General features: G+C 38.3%; 6 protein-coding genes across 11 annotated transcripts in view; 2 read left to right on the top strand and 4 right to left on the bottom strand.

Moving 5' to 3' along the window:
• Positions 1–3,514: 3,514 nt before the first annotated feature.
• The window catches only part of LOC115226646, a 45,048-nt gene continuing 23,958 nt past the window's right edge, over positions 3,515–24,604 (bottom strand). The window contains exons 1-2 of one of the 2 annotated variants that reach the window (XM_029797658.2): positions 6,601–6,858; positions 3,515–4,049 (exon numbers count right to left, since the gene is read on the bottom strand). In XM_029797658.2, coding sequence (XP_029653518.1) covers positions 3,561–4,019 — 459 coding nt within the window. In that variant the 5' untranslated portion in view covers positions 4,020–4,049; positions 6,601–6,858 and the 3' untranslated portion in view covers positions 3,515–3,560. Of the gene's footprint in view, positions 4,050–6,600; positions 6,859–24,604 lie in introns of those variants that run through there. The other variant, XM_036515092.1, reaches the window with a different exon arrangement.
• On the bottom strand, positions 9,135–22,826 carry LOC115226487 (gastrula zinc finger protein XlCGF17.1-like). 2 transcript variants are annotated; one of them, XM_029797483.2, is made up of 2 exons: positions 22,128–22,826; positions 9,135–10,262 (listed from the first exon to the last, which is right to left on the bottom strand). In XM_029797483.2, the coding sequence occupies exon 2, from the start codon at positions 10,232–10,234 to the stop codon at positions 9,284–9,286; it is 951 nt and encodes a 316-aa protein (XP_029653343.1). In that variant the 5' UTR covers positions 10,235–10,262; positions 22,128–22,826; the 3' UTR covers positions 9,135–9,283. The 2 variants fall into 2 exon arrangements, with proteins under 2 accessions (XP_029653343.1, XP_036370970.1); XM_036515077.1 differs by lacking the exon at positions 22,128–22,826 and adding an exon at positions 10,300–10,463.
• Positions 16,044–24,604, bottom strand: part of LOC115226645 (zinc finger protein 845-like) — a 364,992-nt gene continuing 356,431 nt past the window's right edge. The window contains exons 1-2 of one of the 4 annotated variants that reach the window (XM_036515042.1): positions 20,271–20,289; positions 16,044–18,322 (exon numbers count right to left, since the gene is read on the bottom strand). In XM_036515042.1, the coding sequence (XP_036370935.1) occupies positions 16,093–18,207 (2,115 nt within the window). In that variant the 5' untranslated portion in view covers positions 18,208–18,322; positions 20,271–20,289 and the 3' untranslated portion in view covers positions 16,044–16,092. Of the gene's footprint in view, positions 18,323–18,560; positions 18,767–19,497; positions 19,969–20,270; positions 20,290–24,604 lie in introns of those variants that run through there. The other 3 variants (XM_029797657.2, XM_036515041.1, XM_036515043.1) reach the window with 3 other exon arrangements.
• Positions 20,459–22,128, bottom strand: LOC115226641 (zinc finger protein 431-like). Its single transcript, XM_029797653.2, has one exon. It carries the CDS (start codon positions 22,052–22,054, stop codon positions 20,756–20,758), a length of 1,299 nt encoding a protein of 432 aa, XP_029653513.1. The 5' UTR covers positions 22,055–22,128; the 3' UTR covers positions 20,459–20,755.
• The window catches only part of LOC115226589 (zinc finger protein OZF-like), a 414,387-nt gene continuing 412,727 nt past the window's right edge, over positions 22,945–24,604 (top strand). Inside the window, exon 1 of the mRNA XM_029797600.2 lies at positions 22,945–23,585. The gene's annotated coding sequence lies outside the window, so the exon portion shown is untranslated. The remainder of the gene's footprint in view (positions 23,586–24,604) is intronic.
• Positions 23,878–24,604, top strand: part of LOC115226483 (zinc finger protein 208-like) — a 74,850-nt gene continuing 74,123 nt past the window's right edge. Inside the window, exon 1 of the mRNA XM_029797479.2 lies at positions 23,878–24,604. This exon is cut by the window's right edge and continues 401 nt beyond it. Coding sequence (XP_029653339.2) covers positions 23,884–24,604 — 721 coding nt within the window. The 5' untranslated portion in view covers positions 23,878–23,883.

Raw genomic sequence — 24,604 nt, 5'->3', positions numbered from 1 at the left:
CTCATTCCTTGGTTAAAGCTATTTTAAACATTAAATTTATGCTTTTCTTTGAAATAGTTCAGATATATGCAATTCTTCTCACTTATTAAGATGCATTTATCAGAAAAAAAGAGACAGAAAAAATTATTATTTTGTGTCAATCCTTCCCTAATTATCCTTTATTAATTAGTTTTGGCGTGTATTTTTTTCCCAAATTTATTTTTTCACCTTTACAACACTGTTTAGTAAAGCAATTAATTATCTTTATAATTTGCATATTTGACTTATTAATCAAAATTCTCTAGATGTAATATATACTAAGTAATGCATCCTTCATTTATGTGTTCCGTTCTGTATTATGCATGCGTGACTGTTTGTATGCAAGTGTGTTTAACTGTGCACATGAATGTGAATATTAAAGAACATATTTATTTACTATGATTGTTATTTTCAGAACAAATAAATCTTTTGGCTGTTATGTTATTGATGTTATTATTATTGCTAGTTAAAGGGTGGTGACTTGGCTGAATATTTTGAGTCTTGTAGTATGTAGTTGTGTTAGTCAATATTCTGAGTTCAAATCCAACTCATTTCTTTATCATCATTATCGATGGACCACTCAAAGAGGTATGTATACATTATCATTTTCGTAACATAATTTCTGTAGTATTTCAAGATGTTTCTGACACGTATTTTGATTCACATGGCGGAGATCCAACATTTCTTCGCTTTTTCCAGAATTTCTTCTCTTTATTTTTTTTTTTTTTTTGCGAAATACGGAGTTTATGATTCATGTGTGAGTGTGTGTTCTTGATACTCGTTTAGAACAAGTAGTTTTACACCAATTACACTATTTTTTCTTAGTTTAAAGGCCGTGGACTGAAGATGTGAAATTTCCGAAGCCTCTCCCCCACCCCCCTTTCGCGAGCGCGCATTTTTTTCATGATAGTCGTTTAGAGCAAGTTGTTTTACACCTATTACGCTGTTTTTGTTTTTGTTTTTGTGCCCGGTTCAGACGCTTTCGGAAATTCCCGATATAAATATTCCGAGGCCTCTCCCCCACCCCTCTTTCTCGAGAGCGCATTTTTTTTTGTCATATTCGTTTAGAGCAAGTTGTTTTACACATATTACACTATTTTTTTTTGTTTTGGTGCCCGGGTCAGCTCCTCAGACGCTTTCGGAACTTCCCGATGTGAATTTTCCGAGGCCTCTCCCCCACCCCCCTTTCGCGTGGGCGAATTTTTTTTTTCATATTCGTTCATAGGAAGTTGTTTTACACCTATTACACACATTTTTTTTTTGATTTTCTGATATTTGTTACGCCCTATATTAACCGAAGTCAGTTCTCAGATCTCTCTTTCTTATCATGGAAGCACTCCGTCGGTTACGACGACGAGGGTTCCGGTTGATCCGATCAACGGAACAGCCTGCTCGTGAAATTAACGTGTAAGTGGCTGAGCACTCCACAGACACGTGTACCCTTAACGTAGTTCTCGGTGACAAGGCCGGCTCCTTGAAATACAGGTACAACAGAAACAGGAAGAAAGAATGAGAGAAAGTTGTGGTGAAAGAGTACAGCAGGGATCACCACCATCCCCTGCCGGAGCCTCGTGGAGCTTTAAGTGTTTTCGCTCAATAAACACTCACAACGCCCGGTCTGGGAATCGAAACCGCGATCCTATGACCGCGAGTCCGCTGCCCTAACCACTGGGCCATTGCGCCTCCACTCCTTATCATAGTCCTCTGTGGAGGCCCCAATGGCCTAGTGGTTAGCGCAGCGGTCGTAGGATCGCGGTTTCGCTTCCCAGACCGGGTGTTGTGAATGTTTATTGAGCGAAAACACCTAAAAGCTCCACAAGGTTCCAGCAAGGGGACCGTGGCGAACCCTGCTCTACTCTTTCACCATAACTTTCTCTCGCTCTTTCTACCTGCTTCTATTGTACCTGTATTTCAAAGAGCCAGCCCTGTCACACTCTGCGACACGCTGAATCTCCCCGTGTCTGTGGAGTGCTCAGCACGTTAATTTCACGTGCTCCGTTGATCGGATCAACTAGAACCCTCGTCGTTGTAACCGACGGAGTGCCACGTATCATAGTCCTCCAAACCGTAACAGGAGTGTTTAAGACAGGTTGTTGGTGGGGGGAGCATTCCTACAGACGCATGTCCTCCGTTCCGCCAAATTTGCTTCCTCATAAGTTCCAGGAAAATGGACATTTTTAATGAAATTTTCTACAAATACACTCAAGGTGTTGTAGATTCCGATTATATAAAAATTTGTTGTGGAAAATTTTTTTTCTGTGACTGGGAAAAAGGAGTTTCGTAAAATTCGTACGAGTTGGCTTTTTTTCCTGATAACTTTCAGAAAAATTGATATTTTTTAATGAAATTTTCTACAAATACACTCCAGGTGTTGTAGATTCCGATTATTTAAAAATTTGTTGTGGAAAAAATTTTTTCTGTTACTGGGAAAAAGGAGTTTCGTAAAATTCGCACGAGCTGGATTTTTTTCCTGATAACTTTCAGAAAAATTGAAATTTTCTACAAATACACTCAAGGTGTTGTAGATTCCGATTATATAAAAATGTGTTGTAGAAAATTTTTTTTTCTGTGACTGGGAAAAGGAGTTTCAGAAAATTCGCACACAAGTTATCTTTCTTCCCTCATAACTTTCAGAAAAATGTGGGTTTTTCAAAGAAATTTTCTACAAACACTTTTCAGAGTGTATAAATTATGATTATATCGAAATTTAATGAGTGGTGAATGCGTAGACATACATACTGACATGCATCACAATTTTTCTGTTAATGTGCAGAAGGATGTCAGTTCCCAGATCCCTCTTATTTATCATAGTTTCTGTGGAGGCACAATGGCCTAGTGGTTAGCGCAGCGGTCGTAGGATCGCGGTTTCGACTCATTTTGCAGATTGTGCTAATACGTATGAGTAAAAACCCACCAAATTTATTTTTTCACATTAAATACCAATATAACCATAGTCTAGACACTCTGAAAGATATTTATAGAAAATTTCATTCAAAAACTTACCAATTTTTCTAAAAGTTATAAATAAAGAAAGACATCTTGTGTGAATTTTCCAAAACTTCTCAACCCTCCATCTCTTTGGAAAATATTTTTCACCACATATTTCCACATAATCGGAATCTATACTATCTTTTTGGAGAGGGGTCCAGTCAATTAGATCAACCCCAGTATGCAACTTGTACCTAATTTCTTGACCCTGAAAGGATGTAAGGCAAAGTCGAACCTGGAAACAGGTGGTTGCGACGCAAACTTCTTACCACAAGTAAATATGAAAATATTTACTAACAGGAGCACTCAGAGAGTGAAAACCTCCACCAGGGCAATGCCAACGTCCTCTCAAGGATTAACCAGAAATGATTTTTAAAATGAAAATATCTGAAATAAACATGGACAACGGACATTAATTGATGATAATGATGATGATGATGGTGATACACACATACACACAGAGTAAATATCAAAAATAGAGTCAATCATTTTTTTTTTAAGGATTTAATTTCAAGAAAGAAAATAATGTTATCTGATTTTTTTAAATAATTCATTTAGGATGTAGTTGACATTTCTTCTGCAGGTTTTAATGTTTTAACCCATTTGGCTCTCTCTGCCATTTTATTGGTCCAATCCTTTGGATATCTGTGGGTCAAAGAAGGTTTCCTTCTGGCTACTTTACCGTAGTAACCAAGTTGATGAAGATACCTCACAGAGGTACTCCGACTCTTTTGAAGTTGTTCTGCAACATCAGCTGCCTTGCAATGGGGGTTACTTTCAACAATCTGTTTAACAGTCTGAAGACACTTATCAGAGGGCCCAGGTCGACCTGAGCGGGAGGCGGTTGACTCCTTTCCTTCGCTGGTGAACTGGACAATCACTCTGTTGACTGTGGCAAGAGGAATTCCAAGGTTTTGCGCGATCTTACGCTGGCTACGTCCACTATCAGACTGACCCACAATACGTCCTCTTTGAAAATCTGACAGCTCCTTCGCATCTGGTGTTCGTGGCATGACCAGTTGCTATAAACAATATACTGTAATCTGAAATGGAAAAAAACTAGAAGTTGGAAGGACCAGGTAGTGACAGGGGGCAGGCTATTCAATTTCGAGAAGTCTGTTTTTATATATATATTTAAAGTTCATTATTATCTCTGACGAGGCCTATGGTTATATACAAGTACCCCATTTTTAAATACCTACTACCTCAATATACTACCTATCTAAACATGTATGCATCTCCCCTGAATTCGTTTCCTCGTAACTTCGAGAAAAGTGGATTGTTTTTTTTTATGAAATTTCCTACAAATATCTTCCAGATGACGTGGATTATAATTATATCGAGATGTAATGTGAAAAAAAAATTTTTTAATCGGTGAATGCACACACATACACACACATCGCATAATTTTATCAACAAATGTTTCTAGAAGTTATGAGGAGACAAAGTTGAGGGGAGGACAAAGATGTGTGGATATCCTTATATATGTTCCAGAGGCGCAGGAGTGGCTGTGTGGTAAGTAGCTTGCTAACCAGCCACATGGTTCCGGGTTCAGTCCCACTGCGTGGCATCTTGGGCAAGTGTCTTCTGCTATAGCCCCGGGCCGACCAATGCCTTGTGAGTGGATTTGGTAGACGGAAACTGAAAGAAGCCTGTCGTATATATGTATATATATATATATATATATGTATGTGTGTCTGTGTTTGTCCCCCTAGCATTGCTTGACAACCGATGCTGGTGTGTTTAGGTCCCCGTCACTTAGCGGTTCGGCAAAACAGACCGATAGAATAAGTACTGGGCTTACAAAGAATAAGTCACGGGGTCGAGTTGCTCGACTAAAGGCGGTGCTCCAGCATGGCCGCAGTCAAATGACTGAAACAAGTAAAAGAGTAAAAGAGTAAAGAGAGATGTTCCCAAGACTGTACATTATAATTATGCTGATAACACTTAATAAATACTTCACTCTCCCAAACATCGTTTGGATCTTTTTGGTTTGAACGGCAGTTTTTCTAGCGGTGTCATATGAAATTGTCACCCATAATTATGACCCTAGTATCTATCTATTGCATTTCAATCTGTTTTAGGGTTTAGGGTTAGAGTTAGGGGTTTTCTAGCGGTGTCATATGAATTGTCACCCATAATTATGACCCTAGTATCTATCTATTGCATTTCAATCTGTTTTAGGGTTAGGGTTAGAGTTAGGGTGGGGGGGAAGGGTATCTTTTTGTCTTCAGATATGTAAATAAATCCAATCTGTTTCTTAAACGAGGGGCATATTTCTGATAACACTTAATAAATACTTCACTCTCCCAAACACTCGTTTGGATCTTTTTGGTTTGAACGGCAGTTTTCTAGCGGTGTCATATAATTGTCACCCATAATTATGACCCTAGTATCTATCTATTGCATTTCAATCTGTTTTAGGGTTAGGGTTAGAGTTAGGGGTGGGGGAAGGGTATCTTTTTGTCTTCAGATATGTAAATAAATCCAATCTGTTTCTTAAACGAGGGGCATATTCATACGGCACAGAATGATTTTTTTTACCTCAATGGACGTAATTGATTGGTTGAAATTGCAGAAATTGAAGAAAAAAAACAACAAATATCTTACAAATTATAGAATTTTCTCAATAAAGCCAAGAGAAAAAGATGTTTTAACACATTCTACCGGTATACGAAGTTTAAATTTTTTTTAGTTATCTAGAAATTGTTAAAAACTGCCGTTCAAACCGAAAAGATCCCATCGTTTCCTTTTTAAATACTTATTTTTTAAACGACACTATGCAAGAGATACGCTTTCGAGAATGTAGATTACGTAATGTTGATGTTTAAGAGAGAAAAATCGAAGGGGAAAGATATGAAAAATGTTAACATTGTCAATATTTAGGGGAGAGGAGACAAAAAAAAACATACAAAATTTATCCAAGATACAATTCTTTTTTAATATTTACTTTTTTATTGCCCACAGGGGGCTAAACATAGAGGGGACAAACAAAGGGATTAAGTCGATTACATCGACCCTAGTGCGTAACTGATACTTATTTAATCGACCCGGAAAGGATGAAAGGCAAAGTCGACCTCGGCGGAATTTGAACTCAGAACGTAACAGCAGACGAAATACCTATTTCTTTACTACCAACAATGGGCTAAACACAGACGGGACAAACAAGGACAGACAAAGGGATTAAGTCGATTATATCGACCCCAGTGCATAACTGGTACTTATTTAATCAACTCCGAAAGGATGAAAGGCAAAGTCGACCTCGCCGGAATTTGAACTCAGAACGTAACGGCAGACAAAATACCTATTTCTTTACTACCAACAAGGGGCTAAATACAGAGGCGACAAACAAGGACAGACAAAGGGATTAAGTCGATTACATCGACTCCAGTGCGTAACTGATACTTAATTCATCGATCCCGAAAGGATGAAAGGCAAAGTCGAACTCAGAACGTAACGGCAGACGTAATATTATCAACATAAACGTTATCTACAACCTCAAAAGATTATCTCTGCAAAGCGTTATTTACAAATACACAAATTTGAAAACATTTCGCGAAAACAAATTCGTGGGGCACCAAAGTGTAGAAATACCTTTAGTCGTCGCTGGTGCTAGCGTTAAATTGAAAGATACCCTGCCAGTGGGAATTGATAGAGAACTGTAGAGAAGTCAGTCGTGTATGAAACTAATAACGTTAAACTGGGTGTTACCATTTAATTAGTTGTTGAATGAAAAAAGGGGGAAAGAAATGAAACCGTGAAAAATGCGATCGACATTATAGAAGAAGTCTAATGGAGGAATGAGGACGGTAAGTGGATTTATTGGATTTTCATTGGTCAGTTCGGGTCACGTGATAGGACGTAACCATGCTGCAAGCGTGGGTTGATGTGTTTACATAAATACTAACGTGTGTTTGCGTACTTTTGAGTGTGAGTGTGAGTGTGAGTGAGAGCCGTTTGAAGTCATGTACAGAGGTGTTGTGAGTGAGACAACACTTCGTAATGAGTATAACAACGGATATAATATGCAGCAAGTTCACCAGTAGCCTACTCTCTTTACTCTTTTACTCTTTTACTTGTTTCAGTCATTTGACTGCGGCCATGCTGGAGCACCGCCTTTTTAGTCGAGCAACACGACCCCGGGACTTATTCTTTGTAAGCCCAGTACTTATTCTATCGGTCTCTTTTGCCGAACCGCTAAGTGACGGGGACGTAAACACCCAGCATCGGTTGTCAAGCAATGCTAGGGGGACAAACACAGACATAACACACACACCATATTATATATACATATATACGACAGACTTTTTCAGTTCCGTCTACCAAATCCACTCACAAGGCATTGGTCGGCCTGGGGCTATAGCAGAAGACACTTGCCCAAGATGCCACGCAGTGGGACTGAACCCGGAACCATGTGGCTGGTTAGCAACTACTTACCACACAGCCACTCCTGCGCCTGTTGGCAAAAAAAAAATAATTGCAAAAATAAAACAAATTTGGGATAAAATAGGGGTGAGGACAGTAGAAAAACTTAATATTTGCCAAAATAAAATTAAAATGCGAAAAATGGAACAATGTTTTAAGTTATCTTTATTTTCCAGACATTTCATTTGCCCTTGGTAAATTACATAAATATTATTGGTCAGTTTTGATATAGCTACTTAATTTTTTTTTACAGGTTTTCAGTTGTGTCCACACGGAGTTTTAATCGAAAATATCAAAAAATAATAAAAAGAAGTTATGACGGGTTTAAATGGTGTGCTTCGATCAGAATTCCGTTTGTGCCTGTTAGAAGTAGTTGGGCCTTGTAATTTTAGAGCAGTGGTTTTCAACCAGGGTTCCGCCAGTACAGTCCAGGGGTTCCGCAAGAAGTTACAAAACTGCTAAAATCGGCAGTAATTTTTAATTCTCCTGTGCAGATATGAGTGCATAAGACAATTAAATTATTGCACATGGGTTCCTCGAGCCAGTGGAATGTTTCCTTGGGGTTCCACTCCAGCAAAAAGTTTGAAAAGCACTGATATATATATATTGTATAGTGTTTTAAATATACACATGTTTATATATATATATATATATATAAATAAAATGTGCAATATATGGCTTCATCGAATCCTGTAGAGACTTCTTTTGTCATATATATATATATCAGTGGTTTTCAACCAGGGTTCCGTGGAACCTTAGGGTTCCGCCAGTATAGTCCAGGGGTTCCGCAAGAAGTTACAAAACTGCTAAAATCGGCAGTAATTTTTAATTCTCCTGTGCAGATATGTGTGCATAAGACAATTAAATTATTGCACAGGGGTTCCTCGAGCCAGTGCAATGTTTCCTTGGGGTTCCGCTCCAGCAAAAAGTTTGAAAAGCACTGTTTTAGAATATATTTAGAAGTGAAAAGCACTGTTTTAGAATATATTTTTTAATGTAGAATACCTTATCTGTCCCTCAATACAACACTCCTACAGTCAATGGGGGGGGGTCTTGTCCTGCAAGTTACTGCTGCTGATGCCATGTAAAAAGCAACCCTCTGTAAGTTGGTTGGGATTAGGAAGGGCATCCAGCCATAGAAGTCTTGTCAAACAGACATGAGTCTTCTGACTTGCCAGCTCCTGTCAAACCTATTTCTTTATTACCCACAAAGGGCTAAACACAGAGAGGACAAACAAGGACAGACAGACGGATTAAGTCGATTATATCGAAATCAGTGCATAACTGGTACTTAATTTATCGACCCCGAAAGGATGAAAGGTAAAGTCGCCCTCGGCGGAATTTGAACTCAGAACATAAAGACAGACGAAATACCTATTTCTTACTACCCACAAGGAGATAAACCAGAGGGGACAAACGGATTAAATTGATTACATCGACACCAGTGCATAACTGGTACTTAATTTATCGACCCCGAAAGGATGAAAGGTAAAGTCGCCCTCGGCGGAATTTGAACTCAGAACATAAAGACAGACGAAATACCTATTTCTTTACTACCCACAAGGAGATAAACACAGAGGGGACAAACGGATTAAATTGATTACATCGACACCAGTGCATAACTGGTACTTAATTTATCGACCCCGAAAGGATGACAGGTAAAGTCGCCCTCGGCGGAACTTGAACTCAGAACGTAACGGCAGACGAAATACCGCTAAGCATTTTGCCCGGCGTGCTAACCACTCTGCCAGCTCGCCGCTTGTCAAACCATCCAACCCATGCCAGCATAGAAAAAGCGACGTTAAATGACGATGATGAGTTATTACAATAGACAAAAGACTTCCAGTGCATTTCACAACAAGCTTTTCCGACCTGTGATGTGACTTCGTTTGTGGCTAACCAGGCTAGAATTATGAGTAAAAGATTTTCCGCATATTCCACAGTGGAAAAGCTTTTCTCCCGTGTGAACTCTTATGTGTTTTGTTAAGTCACTGCTACACATAAACAGGGTCCCACATATCTCACAAGGATAAGGCTTCTCCCCCGTGTGTTGTCGTTCGTGGAATACAAGACTGGAATGATCGGTGAACGATTTCATACACATCCCACAATGATAAGGTTTCTCACCCGTATGTATTCGCCTGTGTGTTGTTAGGACAGTACTAGAAACAAAAGATTTATCACATATTTCACACTCGAATGGTTTTTCTCCTGTGTGACTCCGTTTATGAACAACAAGATTTGAATTTTGACTGAAAGTTTTCCCACATACTTCACAGTGGAACGGTTTTTCCCCCGTGTGGATTTTTCTGTGTCTTTTTAAATCTCCGTTGGAAACAAAAGATTTCCCACAAATTTCACACTCGAATGGTTTTTCTCCTGTGTGACTCCGTTTATGAACAACAAGATTAGAATTTTGACTGAAAATTTTCCCACATACTTCACAGCTGTAAGGTTTTGCGCCCGAGTGCATCCTTTTGTGTCTTTTTAAATCTCCGTTGGAAACAAAACATTTCCCATGGATTGGTTTTTCTCCTGTATGACTACGTTTGTGAATCAAAAGATAAGCTTTAGCACTAAATGATTTCCCACAGATTTCACAACGGAACCGTTTCTTCTTCTTGTGTATTTCTTCATGCGAGAAGACTTCATCTTCTGAAGAGAATTTCTTCCTACAAATCTCACAGCGAAATTCACCAACACTTTTGTCTTCAGCTTCCTCATCTCTCTCTGTCTCTTCAACTGCATCTCCGTTCTTAAAAACAGTTGTGTTTGAAATGTCCAACTGATCAACGTTCTCCATATGAATTCTTGAGGAATTCTTAAAAAGTAGACAAACGTCCGTGCGTTAATCTGTTATGGTTCAATTTCTTGTCTTAGATATCACAGTCCTCCGTTTACAAGTGTGGAACAGATGCAATGTAGATGTATTTCCTACTCACCAGTAGAATGTTTGATATAAAGTCCAAATGAAAAGTGAAGAAGGCTGAGAAAAATTCATTGACCGATTTGTTGTTAATTAAAAGCCATTTCTTCCTTTTCTGTAAATTAGGGAAAAACCAATTAACGATGTAAAAATGTGATTAAATTAAATACTTAATCACGACCATCAAACTTGTTCGTCTTATCCACAAATATTAACGTTCACCTTAATTTGAGATAATTACTACATACGATATAATTAGATTTAGCTCAAATAATTCAAGAAACAAACACAGTAGACGATGTTGTTGATAAATTTTCTTCCGTTTGAATGAAACCGGTGACATATATTGAAAATCCCCAACATAATATAAAGCAGAAATAACTTCAATTATATTAATTTACAAATCTAATTGTATCCAACATCGCTAAGCACAATAATCATTAGGTACGAAGGAAAGAGTCTCTGCGTGGTCTTTAGATCTTGCAGAAATGACAGCCAAGTCTCCTTCAAATCACACGATTCTGTCTTAACTGGAAAATAGATTCCCCCGATGCAATCATAAAATACTCTTTATTCTCTTTTACTTGTTTCAGTCATTTGACTGCGGCCATGCTGGAGCACCGCCTTTAGTCGAGCAAATCGACCCCGGGACTTATTCTTTGTAAGCCCAGTACTTATTCTATCGGTTCTCTTTGCTGAACCGCTAAGTGACGGGGACATAAACACATCGGCCAGCATCGGTTGTCAAGTAATGCAAGGAGACAAACACAGAACACAAACCTACATATATATACATATATACTACAAGGCTTCTTTCAGTTTCTGTCTACCAATCCACTCACAAGGCATTGGTCGGGCTTGACTCAACCGTAAGAACTTGAAGATAAAAATATTAAACAGAAACGAAAGTTTGTGTTTGTACGTTTACATTTAAACGTTATGAAAGTCGCTTACAGTGAGCAGGGTTGTTGCCTCTTCTATCAACAAACCATCCACTTGGATGATCCACTACGAAAGGCGTGTAAAATAAGGGATCCCTTAATTGAATAACAAGGGCAAGAGTTATCAACTGGATGTCACGCAATGACCCTAATACGATATTCGTCTAACCTAGGGGTTCAAAGAAGCTTGAGAGGTGGTTGGATGGAACCTACACTTGCCTCCTTATGAGAGCTCAAAATCTCTCGTGGAAGCGCCATCCAACCAAAATGCAAATATATGGGAAACTACAACCTGTGTCATCTCTTGTGAAAGGTAGGAGAGTCCAGTTTGCTGGACATTGTTGTAGAGCTGAAAAAGAGTAATTTCTCCTCTTCTCCTCTGGAAGCCATCTGCTCGCAATACCAGTCAAACAATCTACTATATGGCTCAGAAACCTGGACGTTATCAAAGAAGCTTGAGAGGCGGGTTGGATGGAACCTACACTCGCCTCCTTATCAGAGCTCAAAATCTCTCTGGAAGGCCATCCAACCAAAATGCAAATATATGGGAAACTACAACCTGTGTCATCTCTTGTGAAAGGTAGGAGAGTCCAGTTTGCTGGACATTGTTGTAGAGCTGAAAAAGAGGTAATTTCTACTCTTCTCCTCTGGAAGCCATCTGCTCGCAATACCAGTCAAACCAATCTACTATATGCTCAGAAACCTGGACGTTATCAAGAAGCTTTGAGGGCGGTTGGATGGAACCTACACTCGCCTCCTTATCAGAGCTCAAAATCTCTCGTGGAAGCCTCATCCAACCAAAATGCAAATATATGGGAAACTACCACCTGTGTCATCTCTTGTGAAAGGTAGGAGAGTCCATTTTTGGACATTGTTGTAGAGCTGAAAACGAGGTATTTCTACTCTTCTCCTCTGGAAGCCATCTACTCACAAACCAGAGGGCGCACACTCTCCTACCCTGATGTGTAATCTCCAGGGATACAAGCATCCAGCAACAGGACCTCTGTAATGCCATGATGGACCGTGAAGTCTGGTGTAGCATGGTAAATTCCATTGTCTCAACCACGGTCGAACAATGATGATGATGATGAGGGGTTCTCAAGCATTTCTTTTCAATGGACCTTTTTGATTACTATTTTATTTTTGTGGCCTCCACAGCCATTTGCTGTTGAAAAGCTAATTTTATAGATACTTCTTTCAAAATTTCTATTCTGTTTTTTACACATTAACGTGTATAGGTTGAACTATGTAAAATGTTGAACAAACATCAGGATCAGAATCGAAATCGATCAATGGAAATTGCCAGATGTGGTACCTGCCGGTGGCCATGTAGAGAACCTTCCTTTCGCGACCGTTGCCACGCGCCGCCCGACTGGCCTCATGCCGGTGGCACGTAAAAGCACCATCCGTTCGTGGCCATGCCAGCCTCGCCTTGCCCTCGTGCCGTTGGCACGTAAAAACCACCATCCGTTCGTGTCCATTTGCCAGCTCTGTCTGGCACCTGTGCGGGTGGCACGTAAAAATCACCCACTACACTCACGGAGTGGTTGGCGTTAGGAAGGGCATCCAGCCGTAGAAACACTGCCAGATTTGACTGGGCCTGATGCAGCCTTCTGGCTTCCCAGACCCCAGTAGAACCGTCCAACCCATGCTAGCATGGAAAGCGGACGCTAAACGATGATGATGATGATGAAACCTCATACCTGTTTCTTACCATAAATACGTCTGAAGCAAAATTTTTATGATTACTGCTGTGGATCCCCAATTAAAAACCAATGATTTAACTCATCTTAGCGTGGACAAACAAACGAAAGGGGCAAAAAAGAAGGAAAAAAAACACAATGATTGTATGCAAGTACTGAGCTAATTTGAGTAAGGATTTCAATGGATGAAAAATGGATTCAGAAAATAATTGAGTGTAGGACATTGAAAAAAAAAAAGGCCCACGGACAAAAGACCCACAGTTAAAGTGTGAAAGTAGACATAAACCCCACAGTTATATTTTCCGAAAACAAGGCCCACGGACAAAAGACCCACAGTTAAAGTGTGAAAGTAGACATAAACCCCACAGTTATATTTTCCAATCATTTTTGCGGGTTTTTTTTCGTTTTTCCACCTTTTACTTGTTTCAGTCATTAGACTGCGGCCATTTTTAGTTGAATATATCGACCCCAGAAAAATCATCAAATGTGATGTGCAAGAAGTTTAAAAGTGTTTAGTTACGTGGAAATTATTTTTAAAAACTGCCGTTCAAACCGAAAAGATCCCAGAAATGTATATATGTGTATTATTGTTATAATTATCTATTATATAAAATCCGTTCTGTCTGTCTGTGTGTCTTCTAGGATCTCTGGCATCCTCCATCCGATTGCATTCAAATTTGATATGTAGATACCGACGGTATCAGGGCGTGTATGAGTCTTGAAGAAATTACAAAAATCGATTTCAGGTGAGAATGCGATCGATAAAGCCATGGGAACGTGCATTTGTATGCATAAGTACATCAGCTGTTGCGCACGCAGTCTTAACAGCCTTATCATTACTGGTACATTAAACTCTTTGGTTGCATATTTGTTTGAAAAAAATCGTTTTCCTTTGGAATAGAAAAAAAGTCTATCTTTATTTCTTCTTTTGCAGGTGTCTCAAATATATATATATTGGTGTGTGTGAAGAGCTTCTCTCAGTTTCCGTGTACCAAATACACTCACAAGGCTTTGGTCGGGCTGAGGCTATTGCTGAAGACCCTTGCCCGAGGTATATGTAAGTGTGTGTGTGTGTGTATATATAATATATATATATATATATATATATATGTATATATATCTATATGTATATATCTATATGTATATGTATGCATATATATATATATCTATATATCTATATGTATATGTGTATACATATATATATATATCTATATATCTATATGTATATGTGTATACATATATATATATATATGTATGTAGATATCTATATGTATGTGTATACATATATATATATATGTAGTATACATATATTTATATATGTAAATGTAAATATATATACTTATTTAAAGCAGCAGAAAATTCAACAAACCGTTACTACTGTTTTTCCCGTTGCCGTTCGTCGGACAGTTTTGCTAGAAAAAAGTTTCTTCTTGTCTTAGATATCACAGATAAGACAGTTTTTTCTAGCAAAAACTGTCCGATGAACGGCAACGGGAAACTCAGAGTAACAGGTTTTGTTGAATTTTCTGCTGCTTTAACCCTTTACTGTTCACATTATTCTGCCAAAATGAATGCTTTTTTATCCACATTATTTGGAACTAATCATGCATTATCTTGTAGCTATGAGATTTTGATGAGGTAGCTGTTGATTTTTAAAACGATATTGTAGGGTTGGTGTGAGAGACCAGATCTGGCTAGTTTGAACATAAAACAGGCAGAATACTGTTGGGCGGATATGGCCGGTTTAAATGCTAAAGGGTTAAATAAAGCATATTACTCTACCACTGGTATTCGAGTACTCTTTTTTCCACCTTGTTTCACATTTATGTGTTTACTCCGGTGTAAATATATATATATATATATATATGTATCATCATCGTTTAACGTCTGCCTTCCATGCTAGCATGGGTTGGATGACTTGACTGAGGACTGGCGATCCAGATGGCTGCACCAGACTCCAATCTTGATCTGGCAGAGTTTCTGTGAAGTACACTCCCCACCACAACTTGGATTTGAAGGGAACTGATAAGGGCAGTGACTTGTTTGGTAGTAAATGAGTAGAGAATGCAAGGGGGTGGTCACACTTTAATAAAATGTTTTCTGTGGTGAATTGTTTCTGGAAAAAAACACATCAAGTGACTAAAAAATATAATCTAACAAAAATTGTAGTTAGAAGATTTTAATTTCAAAATACATAAATATTTTATATCTTTATATATAAAAGTCAAGTTGTGTGTCTGTCTCTTACGATTTAGATTCCTAACTACTCCCACATTTTGCGGTGCAGTTTAACCAAAAGCGGGTATCTTATAGTCGTGATTCATATCGAGCCCTTCTGGGTATTAGCACACATCTACGATGAGTCTACGATCTAAAAAAAATTTACCATCATTTTTTTTTTTTTTCCATTTATGCATTTTTTTCGCTATTATATAAGGAAGTAACTCTCTAAAAATGTCTATGATGAGTCAACAATTTTTTAAAAATTTACCATTTTTTTTTTTTCCATTTAATGCACTTTTTTGCTTTTTTGGCTATAACTTCTGGGTATTAGCGCGCGTCTACGATGAGTCTACGATTTCAAAAAAAATTTACCATAATTTTTTTCCATTTTAATGCATTTTTTTCGCTATTATATAAGGGAAGTAACTCTCTAAAAATGTCTATGATGAGTCAACAATTTTTTAAAAATTTACCATCATTTCTTTTCCATTTTTAATGCATTTTTTGGCTTTTTTGGCTATAACTTCTGGGTATTAGCGCGCGTCTACGATGAGTCTACGATTTAAAAAAAATTTACCATAATTTTTTTCCATTTTAATGCATTTTTTCGCTATTATATAAGGGAAGTAACTCTCTAAAATGTCTACGATGAGTCAACGATTTAAAAAAAAAAGTTACCATCATTTTTTTTTCATTTTTAATAATGCATTTTTTTTGCTATTTTTTGGCTATAACTCTCTAAAAATGCTTATATAGTTTTTCCCTTACAAACCCGAGCAACGCCGGGCGATAAGAAATAAAATGACAAATAAAACAAAGTGTTTTCCAAGGGAAAGGATTTACATATTTCACAGTCCAAAATTTTTATTCAAGAATGAATCCTTTTGTGATTCTTTAATTTACTAGAAGACACAAAATATTTCTCACATACTTCACATTGGAATGGTTTTTCTCCCGTGTGTCGACGTTTGTGCTCAATTAGATGAGAATTCTGAGTGAATGATTTGCCACATGTCTCACAATGGAATGGTCTTTCTCCCGTATGGGTCCGTTTGTGTTGCGTCAGGACGTAACCGGAAGCAAAAGAATTCCCACATGTCTCACACCGGAATGGCTTTTCTCCCGTATGACTGCGTCTGTGAACTGTAAGATGAGATTTATGAAGAAAAGATTTACCACATGTCTCACAGTTATTCTGTTTTATCCCGGTGTGCATACTTCTGTGGCTTGCAAGACTAGAATTGTCAGAGAAAGATTTACCACAAGTTTCACAATGGAATGGTCTCTCTCCTGTATGGACTCTTACGTGTCTGTTTAAGTCACAATTATAGGCAAAACCTTTCCCACAGATTTCACATCTAAACGGTTTTTCCCCACTGTGTACTTTTCTATGTCTTGATAGGACGCTACAAGAACCAAAAAATTTCTCACATACTTCACATCGGAATGGCTTTTCCCCAGTGTGTACCCTTTTGTGTGTTGTTAACAAACTACTGGAAACAAAAGATTTCTCACACATTTCACATCGGAATGGTCTTTCTCCGGTGTGGCTTCGTTTATGAACAATAAGATAAGCATTTCGAGAGAAAGATTTGCCACATATTTCACATTCAGGTTTTTCCCCAGTGTGTAGACTACTGTGTGTCGTAAGTTGTTGCTTATAAGCAAAACATTTCCCACAGATTTCACAATGGAACGGTTTTTCACCAGTGTGTATTCGTATGTGCGTTGCCAGGATGCTACTAGAGCCAAAAATTTTTTCGCATATTTCACATTGGAATAGCTTTTCTTCATTGCATATTTTCACGTGCGTTGTTGTTAAATCTCTGTTTGGGTCAAAAGATTTGTCACACTTTTCGCACTGGGATGATTTTCTTCCGGTGTGACAACGGCTGTGAACAAGATAAGCATCCCGAGCACAAGATTTCTCACAAATTTCACAGTCAAAACGTTTTTCACCGACGTGACTACATTCGTGATCCACAAGACTGGTGTTTCTAAGAAAGGGTTTCTCACAAATTGCACAGTCAAAACGCTTTTCACCGACGTGACTACATTCGTGATCCACAAGACTGGTGTTTCTAAGAAAGGGTTTCTCACAAATTGCACAGTCAAAACGTTTTTCACCGACGTGACTACATTCGTGATCCACAAGACTGGTGTTTCTAAGAAAGGGTTTCTCACAAATTGCACAGTCAAAACGTTTTTCACCGACGTGACTACATTCGTGATCCACAAGACTGGTGTTTCTAAGAAAGGGTTTCTCACAAATTTCACAGTCAAAACGTTTTTCACCGACGTGACTACGTTCGTGATCCACAAGACTGGTGTTTCTAAGAAAGGGTTTCTCACAAATTTCACAGTCAAAACACTTTTCACCGACGTGACTACATTCGTGATCCACAAGACTGGTGTTTCTAAGAAAGGGTTTCTCACAAATTTCACAGTCAAAACGTTTTTCACCGACGTGACTACGTTCGTGATCCACAAGACTGGTGTTTCTAAGAAAGGGTTTCTCACAAATTTCACAGTCAAAACGTTTTTCACCGACGTGACTACGTTCGTGATCCACAAGACTGGTGTTTCTAAGAAAGGGTTTCTCACAAATTTCACAGTCAAAACGTTTTTCACCGACGTGACTACATTCATGATCCACAAGACTGGTGTTTCTAAGAAAGGGTTTCTCACAAATTTCACAGTCAAAACACTTTTCACCGACGTGACTACATTCGTGATCCACAAGACTGGTGTTTCTAAGAAAGGGTTTCTCACATATTTCACAATGAAACAAGTTTTCCTTACTATGTACTTCTTTGTGTGTGAAGTCTTTGCGTTCGAGAGGGAATGCCTTCCGACAAATCTCGCTGTGATATTCAGGAACATTTTTGTCTTCATCTTTCTCACCTCCGACCTTCATTCTAACTTTATCCATATTGTTAAAAACAGTTGTGGTAAAAATGTCCAAATGATTAACGTTCTCCATATTAATTTCTGAGCAATTCTTAAAAAGCTGACAAATGTCTGCGAATTTGAAAAGTGAAGACGGATGAGGAAAGTTCCTTGATTAAGTCACTGTTGATTAGGTCATTTCCCCTGTCCTGTAAAATAGGGAACAACCAATTAATGATCTAAAGCCAGATTTTTTTTTTATTACCCACAAGGGGCCAATACAATCTGATTTTGGGGTCAGATGAACGAATGATTATACAAAAAGATGACATTAAAAATTTCACACAAATACGAAAATATAATGAAATCGAACGATAAGACAGACTAGAAGAGATTACGGATGGAGGGTTAATTCGGACCCCACGAGTCCCGCCTCGCCACTGATACCCGAGTTACATCCTGTGTCGCATTCATGAGGTTCCATCCACACGCAACATCCGTGCTACATTCTTCCATCGATCTTCAAACATTTTCACATTCAGGCATTTTCTCTCTAGCCCTATTTTCGGCGTAACTTCGGTATAGGTACCGAAAGTACCGGATACATTTCAAGAAAGTGTTTTTTTATATATTGTGTGGTAAGTAGCTTGCTTACCAGCCACATGGCTCCGGGTTCAGTCCCACTGCGTGGCACCTTGGGCAAGTGTCTTCTGCTATAGCCTCGGGCCGACCAGAGCCTTATGTGTGGATTTTGTAGACAGAAACTCAAAGAAGCCCGTCGTATATATGTATATATATATATATGTGTGTGTGTGTTTGTCCCCACTAGCATTGCTTGACAACCGATGCTGGTGTGTTTACGTCCCTGTCACTTAGCGGTTCGGCAAAAGAGACCGATAGAATAAGTACTGGGCTTACAAAAGAATAAGTCCCGGGGTCGAGTTGCTCGATTAAAGGCGGTGCTCCAGCATGGCCGCAGTCAGATGACTGAAACAAGTAAAAGAGTAAAAGAGCAATACTATAACATAATAAATTACTGAAACAAGTAAAAGAGCAAATAAGGCGATCCTTCGGTATAGGTACCGAAAGTACCGTATACATTTCAAGAAAGTGTTTATATATATATATATATATATATATATATATATATATATATATATGGGGGGGTTAGGGTTAGGGGTGGGGAGAAAAGGGTTTCTGTTATCTTCAGATATGTAAACAAAGCCACTTCCTGTACTTACGGTACCTGTACCGAAGGATCGCCCTATTTTCCTTTGAAGGTGAAAGGTGAAGTAATTCACCAATTCAGGGCCAGAGATGAAATTGCCCGACCCTAACCCTTTCAGCCTCGCAATTGCAACTACAATGAGAAAACGATTCTTACCTTCTTTCGAGAGGAAATCAGGCGGGTCAATGAACGATCTAAAGCCATGAAGGGGCACCGTCCCTGAAATATGTCCGTCGCCCTATCTTATCCACAAACATTACCGAGATAATTACAAGACATGACATAATTAGATCAGATCAATTAACCAGAAAACACGGTTATACGGTGTCGTTAATAATTATTTCCCTTGTTTCGATGAAACCGGTGACGTACGTTTATAAGTTCTCAATATATTATAGCACAGAGAGAAATTTCTTTTACTTGTATCCAGTATCATCACGCTGCACGAATACAGTTACTTACGAAGGAGTGGGTCTCTGTGTGGTCTTTCGATCTTCTAGAAATAACAGCCAAGTCTCCTTCAAATCATACGATTCTGTCTTGATAAAGGCAAGGAGGTGTTTTATAGGGCACTTGTAAATAAACACGAAAATGAAAAGACATCCGAATAAAATGGTTACGGGAGGAACGTATTTTACCGTTGGTTTTTTCACTTGTAATAAAAAAAAAAGAAAAGAAAATAGAAAACCAACTCTGAAAACAATTTGGAATAAAACCATGTTGTCTTCGAAACATGTGTCGAATGTAAAGAGAGTATAATAAACGTCTTTGTTCAACTCCATTTATTTATTATATATATATATATATATATATATATATATATATATATATTTATATATATTGAAATTTGTGATGAAATATTTTTTTTTGTCAATTTAAATATTTTGTAAAAATTTTGTGAATATTTGAAATAAAAATCCTCTAAGTACCTTCTCGAGCCATTCCTGGCTCATAAGGGCCGGTTTCCCGGTTTCCTTGGCGTATAGGTTCCCCACCTGGACGGGACGCCGGTCAGTCGCAGGTGAGCTGCAAGAAGCAGGAGGAAAGAGTGGAAGAAAGTTGTGGCGAAAGAGTCAGCAGAGGTTTCGCCATTACCTTCTGCCGGAGCCGCGTGGAGCTTAGGTGTTTCGCTCATAAACACACACACATCGTCTGGTCTGAGATTCGAACCCGTGATCCCTCGACCGCGAGTCCGCTGCTCTAACCGCTAGGCCATGTGCCTCTACAAAACAGAACGGTGAACAGATCTTATTTCAGATAAAGAAAATGATTTCTAACACAATTTCATTATCATAAAATGTTCTCAAAAAAAAATGCATTTATTATGTTTTACAACTGAAAATGTTTCCATCCAGGGTGAACCCTTTTGTGTTTTGCCATTTTGCTACACCTGACAAACAATTTCCTCCATTTTTTACGATAATAATGTCTTTCGTCCCGTGTGGCTTCGTTTGTGGATAACAACACTAGAACTCTGAGAAAAGGATTTTCCACAGACTTCACAGTGAAAAGGTTTTTCCCCCGTGTGGATCCGTATGTGCCTTGTTAAGTCACTGCTAGACACAAACCATGTCCCACAGATTTCGCAATGGTAAGGTTTCTCTCCCGTGTGACTACGTTTGTGGATATGAAGGCTAGAATTTTGCGTGAAAGACTTCCCACATATGTCACAGCGATAAGGCTTTACCCCAGTGTGACTACGTTTGTGGATATGAAGGCTAGAATTTTGACTGAAAGACTTCCCACATATATCACAATGAAAAGGTTTTTCTCCTATGTGATTAAGCTTGTGTATTTGAAGACTAGAATTTTGCGTGAAAGACTTTCCACATATTTCGCAGCTGAAAGGGTTTACCCCCGTGTGTATTCTTAAGTGTTTTTTGAGACCAATATTTGAGACAAAATATTTTTCACATATTTGACAATGATAAGGTTTTATTCCTGTGTGTAGTCTTTCATGAACTACAAGCCTAGATTTCTGAGAGAACGATTTTGAACAAATTTCACAACGATATGGTTTTTCTCCAGAGTGTTGTCTTTCATGGAACGCAAGACTAGATTTATCAGAGAAAGATTTCTCACATATGTCACAGTGGAACGGTTTTTCTCCAGAGTGAATTCGTTTATGTCTCGTTAAATTACTACTCTTCACGAAATATTTCCTACATATTTCACAATAATAGGGCGATTCCCCAACGTGAATACTTCTGTGCGTCGTTAAATTACTATTATTAACAAATCTTTTCCCACAGATTTCACAGTGATACGGCTTTTCCCCACTATGGATCCGTTTGTGGATCGTTAAATCACTATTTGAGACAAAAGATTTCCCGCAGATTTCACAATGATAGGGTTTCTCTCCCGTGTGGATCCGTTTGTGTGTTGCTAGGACGCTATTAGAAACAAAAGACTTCTCACATATTTCGCAATGGAATGGTTTTTCTCCCGTGTGACTACGTTTGTGAACTACAACATGAGAATTCCGGGTGAAAGCTTTCCCACAGATATCACAATGGAACAGTTTTTCCTTCTTGTGTATTTCTTTGTGTGTGACGACTTCATCTTCTGAAGAGAATGTCTTTCTACAAATCTCACAGCGATATTCAGGAATGTTTTTGTCAGCGGCTTTCTGATGTCGGTCTGTTCCACTAACTGTATCTATATTGCTAAAAACAGTTGTGCTTGAAGTGTCCAAATCATCAACGTTCTCCATGTTAATTCTTGAGCAATTCTTTAAAAAAAAAAAAGCTGACAGACGTCTGTGAGTTAATCTATTGTGGTTCAATTCCTTGTCTCAGACATCACAGATCTTTGTTTACAAGTGTGGAACAGACATAACGTAGATATATTTTCTACTCACCAGTAGAATGTTTGGTATAAAGTCCAAATGAAGTGTGGAGAAGGCTGAAGAAAGTTCATTGACCGAATTGTTGTTAATTAAAAGTCATTTCCCCCTTTTCTGTAAAATAGGGAAAAACCAATTAACGATGCAAAGCTGTGATCAAATGAAATAATTAACGACGGAGGAGATGGAACACCGACCCTCAAACACGTAGGTCGCCCTGTGTTGTCCATAAACATTAACGTGCACCTTAACATGAGGTAATTACCACATATGATATAATTACACTAATTAAAACCAAACACAGCAGACGGTGTCGTTAATAAATGCTTCTTTCGTTTCAATCATACCGGTGACATATGTTAAAAGTTCCCAATAATATAACAGCCAGGTACACCTTCAATTATAATAATTTTCATCTTTAATTGTATTGAACAACACAAAAGCTATAACGTACAAAGGAGCGGGTCTCTTCGTGGTCTTCCGATTTTCTAGAAACAACAACCACACCTCCTTCAAATTCTCCCTTTCTGCTTTAACAAAGGCATAAAGGTAGTCGTAATTATATTTTTTAAATCCTAACAAAACAAGTCGCGGTTGGAACGTATTTTATCGTAGGTTTCCTGCATATGTTATTTTGAAGAATGTACAACCAACAGCAAAAAAATATACCCGACTTCTTTATGTTTGACTCGACGAGATGAAGAATTTGTAGAAAGTCATTTAGCGAAAAAGAACAACGCCCCATTTCACAACGGACCTTTTTTTCCATGTAAATATTCCTCATTTCCATTTCTTCTTTCCTCTCCCTCTCTATTCTGGGAACCTCGGAAGATTGGACCGGCAACCAGCCCTTTCCGCGACACCCTTCAAGCCAGCAGTTCCCCTTGAACACATTCATATAATATCCCAAAAGTAGTCATTGCTACTTGAAAACTATATTCTAACCCGATTTTCATTTTTGAGTGGGGATTTTTATTTTTGTCACCGCTGTCATTCAAACGTGGGGGAAAATGTGCTTTTGTGATTCTAATAATTTGAGCTAATTATATTATATATTGTAATTATCTCATGATTAGGTGAACGTTAATGTTTGTGGATAAGACAGGGCAACGAACAAGTTTGAGGGTCGGTGTTCCATCACCTTCATGATTAAATATTTCGTTTCATCACAGCTTTAAATCGTTAATTGGTTTTCCCCTATTTTACAGAAAAGGAGGAAATGGCTTTTAATGAACAACAAATCAATCAGCGAACTTTCTTCAACCTTCTTCACTTTTCATTTGGACTTTATAACAAACATTCTACTGGTGAGTAGGAAATACATCTACATTGCATCTGTTGCACACTTGTAAACGGAGGACTGTGATATCTAAGACAAGAAATTGAACCACAATAAATTAACTCACAGACGTTTGTCAGCTTTTTAAGAATTGCTCAAGAATAATATGGGAACGTTGATCACTTGGAACAATGTTTTGAACGATACAGATACAGATAGAGAGACAGACGGGGATGAGAAAACTGTTATGGTGAAGTATTTACTAAGAAAGATCGAGACAGGGAAATATCACCGAATATAAATGTGATGTTTGTAGGAAGACATTCCTTCGGAGCAAGAAGTCTTTAAACACAAAGAAATACACAATAAGGAAAAAGCTATAATTGTGAAATATGTGGGAAAGAATTTTGTCTCTGAGATGTCTTTAACGAAACACAAACGGATACACACTGGAGCAAGACTGTTCCATTGTGAGATCTGTGGAAAATCGTTTCTTTGCAATTCTCATCTTGCAATACACACACGTCGTCACACTGGGGAAAAACCATTCAAGTGTGAAATATGTACAAAATCATTTGTCTGTAACAGTGTCTTAAACAGACATAAAAGGATCCACTCTGATGAGAAACCCTTCAGTTGTGAGATCTGTGGGAAATCATATCTTAGAAATTCTGAACTTTCAGTACACACACGTCGTCACACTGGGGAGAAACCATTCAAGTGTGAAATCTGTGGTAAATCATTTATAAGCAATCCTAACCTTGCAGTACACATGCCTACTCACACTGGAGAAAAACCATTCAAGTGTGAAATATGTGGTAAATCTTTTGCCTGGAAAAATGTACTTACAACTCACACGAAAATCCATACTGGGGAGAAACCATTCAGCTGTGAAATATGTCGGAAATCATTTACTAAGAATTCTCATCTTGTGGTACATTCTCTTTGTCACACCGAGGAAAAACCATTCAAGTGTGAAATATGTCCAAAATCATTTGTTTCTAAAAGTGGGCTAACAACTCACAAAAAAGTCCATAGTGGAGAGAGACCGTTCAGCTGTGAAGTATGCGGAAAATCTTTTATTTACAATTCTGATCTTGTTCTACACACACGTAGTCACACTGGGGAGAAACCATTCA

Source organism: Octopus sinensis, linkage group LG30 (assembly GCF_006345805.1).
Source record: "Octopus sinensis linkage group LG30, ASM634580v1, whole genome shotgun sequence".
Lineage (NCBI taxonomy): Eukaryota > Metazoa > Mollusca > Cephalopoda > Octopoda > Octopodidae > Octopus > Octopus sinensis.
The sequence above is the reverse complement of the archived record's forward strand: the minus strand, read 5'-3'. Positions and strand labels throughout refer to the sequence as shown.

What these genes read in the sequence shown, in the direction of transcription:
- LOC115226487 (XM_029797483.2), bottom strand. Translation starts at nt 10,234, where the DNA reads ATGGAGAACGTTGATCAGTTGGACATTTCAAACACAACTGTTTTTAAG.
- LOC115226641 (XM_029797653.2), bottom strand. Translation starts at nt 22,054, where the DNA reads ATGGAGAACGTTGATGATTTGGACACTTCAAGCACAACTGTTTTTAGC.